At 44.8% G+C, this 9,988-nt stretch overlaps 1 protein-coding gene across 1 annotated transcript; it reads right to left on the bottom strand.

Annotated features, from left to right (window-relative positions):
- Nucleotides 1-2,365: 2,365 nt before the first annotated feature.
- On the bottom strand, nt 2,366-3,602 carry LOC122749442 (group IIE secretory phospholipase A2-like). The gene is made up of 3 exons (XM_043995818.1): nt 3,149-3,602; nt 2,827-2,933; nt 2,366-2,643 (listed from the first exon to the last, which is right to left on the bottom strand). Exons 1-3 carry the CDS (start codon nt 3,409-3,411, stop codon nt 2,501-2,503), a joined length of 513 nt encoding a protein of 170 aa, XP_043851753.1. The 5' UTR covers nt 3,412-3,602; the 3' UTR covers nt 2,366-2,500.
- Nucleotides 3,603-9,988: the final 6,386 nt, after the last annotated feature.

Genomic DNA, 9,988 nt, shown 5'->3' with positions numbered 1-9,988 from the left:
TGAAACTCACCACATACAAGTTTAATTTGATTTATTAACATTTTCCTCTTATCGTTTAGGTCTAGATGAGCAACAAAATAATAAATCAAGCCCTTGTTTGTATCTTTTTGTGGATTTCTGAGGTTTAAATGCTCACACTGAAAGTTTAACCATAAGCTCTTGTGAGCTGGTCTGAGCTGGCTTTTCTTTTTGGGGCAGGGCAATGGGGGTTAAGTGACTTGCCCAGGGTCACACAGCTAGTAAATGTCAAGTGTCTGAGGCTGGATTTGAACTCAGGTACTCCTGGATCCAGGGCCGGTGCTTTATCCACAACACCACCTAACTGCCCCCTCCATCACACTTCTAACTTTAACCTAGGACCTTCTGTTTCTAAATCCAGAATGCTTTCTGTTCTACAGTATGGAGCACCAACACTTCTCATTCCATGTTCTTCTTTCCTGGGTTGTGCAGAGTAGGCCCTGAGGTATCCGTCGAATTGGATCTGTAAAAGGAGGAGGTGGGTCTTGATGCTCTCTGATTCTGCAATGGGAAAGATTTTGGATTACAGGGGGTGGGAAACACCTCTTTGGCCAAAGGGACTTTTCAGTGCCACCTCTTCTCATGTAACTAGCCAGTTCTTACTGTGAGATTTAAAATTGGATATTAGATCATAAATCTCCCCTACTTAACCTTTCCCTTAATTTATCTCCCAAACTAGTAAATGGAAGAAGCTTTTGGTTTTCTAGATAGACCTTTTTATTTATAGTTATGATAGTCACAAGGTGATGTTGATTAAAAGGATAGGAAAGTAGAAACACAATACAAATCATCTTAAGTCTAAGCTTAGTCTATATTCCTTATAAAAACTCACCAAACCGAAAAGGCCACCTTTGGAGAGAGAGAGTCTGTGCCGCGCCGTCAGGAGTCCCGCCAAGCAGGCAAAAGGCTACTCTCGTTCTCTCCACCCCGGAAGTCAAAAACCCGGCAGGCAGTCTGACATGCGCAGCAGGCGGACTGTTCATCTCCTCCCCAAAAGGGTGGTCCTTGAAAAACTGGCGTCTTTCAGTTATCCTAACCGACTGTTAAAAACTTTCATATTTTACCACATTACCCTGCTCTAGGCCAGAGCTTCTTAAACTTGTTCCACTTGCAACCTCTTTTCGCCTGAGAAACTTTTATGCAACCCTGGAGGTATATAAGTTCTAGGTGTTTATAACCTTTTACTGTTGCCAAATCTTTTGCCACCCCTACATTCATTTACGTGACCCCATGTTGGGTCTTAAACTATGGTTTAAGAAACTGGGCTCTAGACTGCCACTCTTTGTCTCCAAGTCCCTTAGATTATGAATTGAGAGGGGAATTTCAGATCCATGAGGTTCCTCCCTCCTCTAACATTCTCCATTCTAAGGCCACTTCTAGCCTGACGTTTGAGGGCATCTTGTTCAGTACTGAAGTTGGGAGTCAGGACCATCTGAGTTCAACTCTTGCCTCAGATACTCAGTAGCTTCGTGGCCCTAAGCAAGTAGCTTAACCTCTGCCTGCCCCAGTTTCCTTATCTGTAGAGTGAGAATAATAGTACCTTACAGGGTCACTGGGAGGGTAAAATGAGAATGTTTGTAAAGCCTTTTATAATCCTTGAAATGCTATATAAATGTTAGTTATTATTATTATTCCTAAAGTGGAGCTCTGAACTTAGAGTCTGGAAGAGTTGGGTTAGAACCCATCCCAAGACACTTATTATCTGTGTGACCCTGGGGAAGTCACTAGGCCTCTCAGCCTCAGTTTCCTCATCTGTAAAACGGAGCTAATAGTACCTACTCAGAGGATCAAATGATATCATGCAAATAAAGTACTATATAAATGTTAGTTATTATAATTGTCAATCATTTTGACAAAGTCCCTTCCAGTTTTGGCATTCTCTGCTCTGATGTCTTTTCTAATTCATATAGAATTAGAGGCCTGGAGTCAGGAAGATCTGCGTTCAAACCTGGCCGCAGACATTCCCTAACTGTATGACCCTAGACAAGTCTTGTCTGTTTGCCTCAGTTCCATCATCTGTGAAATGGGAATAAAAATAGCACCTCCCCCCTAGATTTGTGACAAGGATCCAATGAGATAAGGATTATAAAGTGCATAACACAGTGCCTGGCACATTTTAAGTCCTACTTAAATGTTAGCTATAATTATTATTAAATATTCTTTTGGTCTGAGGTAAAAGGAATGGATTAGCTCAGGGTGATTTGGCTGATACTTCCAAGAAACAGGGGAGTGTTACCCAAGGGGGACATGGGCCAGAGCAACTGACATTTATTAACAAAGCCATGGTCCAGAAGCTTCCCCAAAGGGAAACTAATGCAGGGAAAGGAAGAGTCCAGAGATGGCCAAATCAGTATTTATTGAGTGTTTGAGAGGAAATTCTGGTCATGAATGTCTAGAGGGACAGGAAGAGCATTTTGTGGGGAGACATCGGAGGCTTGGAAGGTGTAAGTGGCTTGGACCCAGCTGGAGGCTGCCCAGGGTTTCAGCATGGTGGAGTGGGGCCCGTACACAGCTTGTTGGGGTAGTGAGCGTACTTGTGGTTGTAGGTGCTGAGATTGTCTCGGAAGCACAGGGTGGCATTCTTGTCACACTCACAAGTCAGCCTTTGGCAGGAAGTTCTGCCCCCTGAAAGGGGAAAGGAAAGGGTCAGGGCAACAGAAGGGAGAGAAGACCCAATGCCCTTGGACTCTGACCTTCCCAGGCAGTTACAAGAGGCGTCAGCCTGCCCTTGTAGAAGGCTTTCATCTGCCAGGTCTATCTCGTGGCATCCCTCCTGACTCCCTTCCCTTCTCCCCTTTCTCCACCTACCGCAGATGATGTTATTCTCTGTAATAGAGAAGTTGTACTTTTCCATTTTGGGATCACAGCCTAGCTTATTCATCCTTCCATAGCAGCAGTCGTGGGCATGGCAGCACCTGGTGGGGATAGCACCAACCTATGGGGAGTGTGTAGGGGCTAGGGGAAGAGGGGTTTGGGTCCAGGGGCCTTCTCAGGGGACCCTGGCTTAGAGGAACTCCCAGTTCCTGAGAGGCCCTTCAAGGAAGACAGTGGAATTGAAGGGATTTTGGTAAGAAGAGAGGGGGGGGTCCTAAGTTTTTCTTCCCAGACCTCCTCATACCTGTCTCCTTACCAGTCTGTCTCATCCACAGGCCATTTGGAACCACCGATGCCACAGTAGCAGCCGTAGTCATTGTAGTCCAGTGCCGACTTCCCCGTCAGCTTCTCAATCATGAACCCAAACTGTAGTAGGTTCCCACTGGCCAGGGGCACCGCTAGGGAGGGAAAGCTGAGGACAGCTAAACCTGCCATAGGTCCCCAGCCAGCTGCCCTGGCCCTACTTATTCCGATAAGCAGGGCCATGCATTTGGATTTTGTTGGGCATAGTCCAGACATCTCCTTAGTATCATCCTGGCCACTCCCACTTTTCAGTCATCATCTCTCCAAATATGACCCCAGCCAGCTTTCCAAATACCACCCAACCATCTCCTGCTAGATACCCCCATCTCCTAAATGCGATCCCAGTATATTCATGACCCATTTCCTTAATTGTTATCCCCAAATCTCTCCTGTCTCCTCAATTGCACCCCCACCATGTCCCTAATCACCTCACTAGACCATCCCCACATCCATAATTCCCCCAAACCTGTTCCCAAGCATGCTCCACTGTTTATCCCACCACCTCCCGTCCTCTCCTCAAACGGCTTTTCATGCAGTGGGTGCTAGTGATCAGGATGGTTTTTCTAGGGCAGAGGGTGGGGAGAAGGTGAAGGTGCATGAAGCAAAAATTGATGCTAGAAATAGATTTAGAGTTCCATTCCAGAACCCACCCACAACTTTGGAGGCTATGTTGCCTCCCCAGTTTAACCCGACCTTCCCTTCTGGCACAGGAGAGCAGATCTACTGGTGCAAGGTCTTATGCTACTTCCCACCCCTGATCATTTAGTCCAAACCTAGAAGGAGTGGCGTCAGACCTCAGGAATAAAAGATGTTTTCAGGAGGCCTTGTGACTCTCCTTGGTGGGGTGATGTGTGTGGAGGTTCTCCTCGCCTCTTTTTTACATATATACATATATATATATATTTTACATATATACATATATATATATATATATATCTCCTGGCTCATATATTCAAAAGAAGTTAGAACCGGAGGGAGCCTTAGAGGTCATTTAGTTAGAGAGCATAAGTTAGTGATCTTAGACAAAGAATAGTAAACCTTCATGAAGGACCATAAACTTAGACTGTCAGAATTAGAATGTCATCTAGTCCAGATGCCTCGTTTTATAGATGGGAAGCAGGCTTGAGGAAGTAGCATGTATTGGTCCAAATGACACAGCCAGTTGAGGAGCTAACATTAGAATGTAGAATTAGAATGAATATAAGACTCTATAGTATAGTACAGTAACTGCAGTGTCTGAGCCCACATAGACTGGACTTTCCTTTGGTAAACCATTGAGGGAGCTCTGGCTTCTCCAGGGGGATGGAGGGTAGTGTGTGTTGAGAACCACCCCCCCCCAAGGGGTTTAGGGAAGAGAGAGTCACTTACCTAGGAGGCAAAGGAAGAGCAGGATGGGTGGAGGCTTCATTCCAGTGGAAGAGTGAAGATGAGAGGGGAAGGGGAGCCAAACAGGAGAAGAAGGAAAGGAAGTCTGTGACCTTTCTTCTGCTGTCTCAGGCTCCTGGCTGATTAGTTAAGTACCCAGATCCCGTCCACTCCCTGTCATTAATCCCTAAATCCTGAGTGATGCAACGATACTTCCAGCTCTCACGCCTGGGAGTCAGGCCTGTTATCAGAGGGGAGTCGGGGTGTGGCCAGTGGCCCTGTGGCTCTGTTTTCCACCAGCAGATTCTCTCCTTTTTCAGAAGATTTTCATCCTGTACCCTCCTACCCCTTCTCCAAGGTACTGGAAATTCTCTCCACCCTATTTCCATTGATTAATCATAAGCTCTCCAAGGTGCTGATTGGGGTTGAATTGAAAGGTTGTGTGGTTTGACCCAGGTTCACCAGCCAGATGGGTCAGTCCAGTGTTGGTCTCACTAGAATTCTTTCTCCCTAACAGATATGAGGTGAAGGTGGAAGACTCTGAGTTCACCCTGATGGGTTTCTTTATTGCTCTCTCCCAAACACACTCTTTAACCCGACAGCAAAAGCCCCAAGGTGTTACATCAAGGGTGATCTCCAAACATCCATAGGGTCTAGCTTCTTAAGAAAGGCTATCAGTCCCCTTGTGGAAGCTGGAAAATTCATCTGGGCCAGAAGCAGTCTCACCCATCTTGCGGCTCCTTGTCCTCAATGATGTCAAGTATATGAGTACTGGCAGAGGGAACCCTTTGCCTGGATGCCAGGAGGTTGGGAGGAGGGTCATCCCATAAATTTCTTGGTTTGTCATTTTCCCCTTCCTCAGTCCCACCTTCCACCAAACTCAAGCACGGACAAGAATAAAAGGGACACTGTGAGGATGGTCAGTAGTAGCGACTGTAGCTGTGCTGCTGGTCCCATCCACATGTGCCTCACACATGCTTTGCCGGGGCCTCTTTCCCCTTCCCCTGATCTTCTGGCCAAGGCCCTGTTCCATCCGATTCACTCTATTTTGCAAGAATCTGGAATCAAAGTACAATCATTGTCATCAGCCCCATTGAGCTTATGGAGTGTCTCCTCCATCGAGAGGCCAGAGAGATGATTAGTGAAGGGATGGCTTGTTTTTCACCATCCACATTCTCCTCCCTTGGCCTTCTTGGGATTCAGGAGCACAGGAGGAATAGACAAGCTGTGGGGAAGGTTGAGGCCCGCCAAGGTCTATGCATAGAAACATTTTCAAGGACAGGCAATCGGATTAGACTTCTCAGAGCAGATGAGTTCCATAAATTCTGTTCAACCTGGCAGACTGTTATTGTTCCTAGTTGAAGTTGGGCCTTGGAAGGAGCTGTTGAAGACTCTTGCTCAGCTAAGTAGTACTGGCCTTATGGAAGTTCTAACCCTCAGGTTAATGGTTTGAATCCAATACTGTATCTTCAGCAAAGCACTGACACATAGTCTAGAGCCCTCCCACAGCCTGCTAATAATGCCTTATGGTCTTGGATCTCCTTTTATCTCAGTCATTCCATTTTACTGGACCAGGGGTAGAATGGGGCTAAGAGATCACACAGCCAGAGACTGAGTCAGAGACTCTGGAGCTGGGCTCTAGCTATTGCTCACCATTTGCTTTTTAATGTTAATGAGGACACCTCACCCTATACCCTGCTACAAACAAGGGATAACAATGGCCCAAACTGTGAATCATCCTGGAAATATCTTCTTAACAATTTGCTGCCCTTGAAGCTCAGCCTCCCATTGGGGGTGTCCCATCCAGCCCTGCTGTGTACCTTAAGCTTCACTGAGTGCTCAGGCCAGAGCTAAAATGGTGGCGAGAGGGAATATATTACTTGGAAACAGTGATGGGTTGGGGGTGGCAGTTGCTTATCTCTCTAGTTTTACGGGCATATAAAAGTTTTCCATCAAATGCGAAGTCCTGTGAGCATTCCAGGGATGCAGAGGAATAGAGGGATTAGAGTTAGGTAAGGTAAATCAAGGAAGACTTCTCAGAAGATTTTTTTTACATTTAAATTTTTAATTTTTCTCAATTACATGTAAAGATATTTTTTGAATTCCAAATTTTTCCTCCCACATTCCCTGCCCCCATCCTGAGGCCAGCAAGCTATTCGATATAGGCTATATATTACTATCATGTTAAACATTAATGTGGAAATCCACATTAATCATAGCAAAAGGAAAAAAAAACCAGGAAAGATTAAACAAGAACAATAACAAAAAAGCAACAACAGAAGTGAAAAGTCTGCATTCAGACTCCATAGTTCTTTTTCTGAATGTGGAGAGCATTTTCCACCATAAGTCTTTTGGCATTGTCTTGGATCATTGTATTGCTGAGAAGAGTTAAGTCTTTCACAGTTGATCATCACACAATGTTTTTGATACTGTGTACAATGTTCTCGATTCTGCTCATTTCGCTTAGCATCAATTCATGTAAGTCTTCCCAGGTTTTTCTGAAATCCATCCACTTATCATTTCTTACAGCACAATAGTATTCCATTACATTCATATACTACAACTTGTTTAGCCATTCCCCAGTGCATCCCTTTCATTTCCATTTCTTTGCTACCACAAAAAGAGCAGCTATGAATATTTTTGTACATGTGGGTCCTTTTCCCTTTTTGATGATTTCTTTGGGGTATAGACCAGTAGTGGTATTGCTGGGTCAAAGGGTATGCACAGTTTTTTGTTTTTTTTTTTGTGGGGCAATGGGGGTTAAGTGATTTGCCCAGGGTCACACAGCTAGTAAGTGTCAAGTGTCTGAGGCCGGATTTGAACTTAGGTACTCCTGAATCCAGGGCCGGTGCTTTATCTACTGCGCCACCTAGCTGCCCCCTGTATGCACAGTTTTTGTTTGTTTTCTTTTGTTTTTGTGGGGCAATGGGGGTTAAGAGACTTGCCCAGGGTCACACAGCTAGTAAGTGTAGTAAGCTGTGTGACCCTGGGCAAGTCACTTAACCCCAATTGCCTCACCAAAAAAAAAAAACAAAACCCAAAAAGGGAGGACTGGGTTAGATAATCTTCTCTGTGCCTTCCAGTTGTTGGTCTGTGACTTCTGAACTTGTCCTAAGACTGTCATGATGAAGACTATCGACTGGAAAAGAGGTGGTCAGGAGGAATTAAGATGATAATGTCAGGGGCAGAGAAGAAGGTGGGCATTGTTGGGATGGGAGGGATGCAAATGGTTGAGGGAAGTGCTAGTTATGGTAGGGCTCCCTGCCAATCCACTGAATTGGCAAATCCCTGAGCTAGCAAAAGGCCCCTCAGGTCATTCAGTCTGTTTTCAAACTATTTTTTACTCAAATAATTTCTGGTGGATGGAGGGTCTCAACCTCTTTTAGGGAAGGCAATCCAGGAGGTTAGTATTTTTTGTTTTGTTTTTATCATCCCTTCCTCTCCTTAACCACCTTAGCTAATAATTGGATAATAACACTACTCTTCAGCACACACCCTTGGATGTCACCTGCCAATAACCATCCCTGGATGGAAGCACTAATCCTGAAGTTGGAAAAGTGGAGAGAGATAGATCATTTTATAACTAATGCCTGACTTTATTGAACCTTAGAATTCTATTCTCCCCCACTTAGCCGGAGTCCCTGGGCAAAACCTTTCGTGAAGTACTTGACATCAGGATCACAGGATTATAAACCTACAGCTGGAAGGGATGTCAGAGGTCTTTTAGTCTAACCGCCTTAATTTACAGGTGAGCAAGCCGAGGCTCAGGGAGGGAACCGACTTGCTTAAGCTCACAGAGCAACAAGAGGTGGATTTAAAACCTAGTTTTCCGGATTCCTTATTTTTCCATTTCTTAGTCTTGGGAAATGAGTAGTAACAGTTTTGGGCATGGCATCACTTGGGCCATAGTGAGAGGTATAGACTCCAGGGACATAGTTCACAGGCGATCAGTCTTTTTCTAAATGGGTCAATTGGAAAACAAAAGGATATTGGAGCTCAGTTGAATAAGAGAATGTCAGAACTGGAGGGCACTTCAGAAGTCATCTTGTCTATTTTCTACCTGAATCAGGAAACAGTATGCTCATGTTCCTAAATATTAGGCTTGAATTTGGGCAAAATACTCTTTTATAATGCATGGTAAATGCTGAAGCAGATAAAACGTAAACTCTCCCACCTTAAAATGAAGTCATTGTGTTAAAAATGAACAAGAAATGAAGTTCCATTGACTATCAGAGAAGCTTTGTGTCTCAGGTCATCATCTCTCTGAGGGTATCACTCCTCCCACTTTTGTACAACTTCCTACAGAGTGCTCACTTTCCCTGGGGGGGGAGGGAATTGAAGCTTGAATACTGTACTTGCTGCTTATGTATTCCATCTGGTCCCTCCTTCTGAATAAATTTAGTTCTCTGGGGAACACCCTGGACCTCAGACTTTCATATACATTGAGGGGTAGAGGGAGGATACCTGACTAAGAGACTGAGACTTAGGTTCTAGTTCTAATGGAAGCTAACCAGCTCTGTGACCTTAGGCAAACTGCTTTCCCTTTCAGAGCTTCCCCAACTCCTGCTCACATTGGTGGTCAGAAGACTTAAGAGGGCGGTTGACTTCTCAGGATTTTAGGGGTAGCTCAGAGGCTTGGAGTTTCTGGTAGTGTTACTCATGAGCTCCCACCAGTGTACTTCCCATTGATTATCAGACTTAATAATCTTTTAGAAGGGGTATCTAATAAGCAGGTATAGCAAAAACAATTGTTACAAAAACACTCCTTTCCCTCACACACCCCCCTACTCCAATCAGTCTAGTGCCACACTTTCCCTTTGCACACACAAAATTCCTAGGAGAAGGGCTTAAACATAATAAAATGATTGTAAGACATGTAAAATGTATGTATGTATTATGTATGTATGTCTATATCCATCTATCATCCACTCATCCACCCACCCACCCATCCATCCATCCATCCATCCATAAAGCATCCTGGTTATTGGGAGTCCTTTTTTAGAATCCTTATGAAGTTCTCCTTAGGTGTAACTTTCTATTGGGTTTTGAGGTCCTGAAGCTGCCTTTCCTCAGTGGGCATAATTTGTCTTCATTGTTTCTGTCAGTGCTGATGCTGCTACTAACCTTTGCTTTTCCAGTGGTGTTGCTGCTGACTTGGGTGGATACTGCTACCGATACCAGAGGAATCTCCAGGTCTTCTGAATTTCCGAAGTTTACAAAATTGTAACTTGTTAACTGCATTGGCCATTGCCTCTTCTCAGGTGACCTTCTGTTGCCCATAGGATGTCTCTCCCCACTTCCAGCTGGAGGAATTGTCTCCTACTAGCCCAGGCTCTCTGGTCAGTGGAGAGGGGGAAAAGAAAGAAGGAGACACTCTCTCATCACCTCTCCCCACCAAGGTGATTCTCAGGGGCCTGAAATGTTTAGC

The sequence above is a fragment of the Dromiciops gliroides genome, chromosome 3 (genome assembly GCF_019393635.1).
Source record: "Dromiciops gliroides isolate mDroGli1 chromosome 3, mDroGli1.pri, whole genome shotgun sequence".
Lineage (NCBI taxonomy): Eukaryota > Metazoa > Chordata > Mammalia > Microbiotheria > Microbiotheriidae > Dromiciops > Dromiciops gliroides.
This window is presented reverse-complemented; position numbering and strand designations above follow the sequence as displayed.

Excerpts from the sequence above, each read along its gene's own strand:
- LOC122749442 (XM_043995818.1), bottom strand. The coding sequence starts at position 3,411 with ATGTCTGGACTATGCCCAACAAAATCCAAATGCATGGCCCTGCTTATC. Across the intron at positions 2,934-3,148 it reads CCTGTGGATGAGACAGACTG|GTGCTGCCATGCCCACGACT; the intron begins GTAAGGAGACAG and ends TATCCCCACCAG. Across the intron at positions 2,644-2,826 it reads AGAGAATAACATCATCTGCG|GGGGCAGAACTTCCTGCCAA; the intron begins GTAGGTGGAGAA and ends TTCCCCTTTCAG.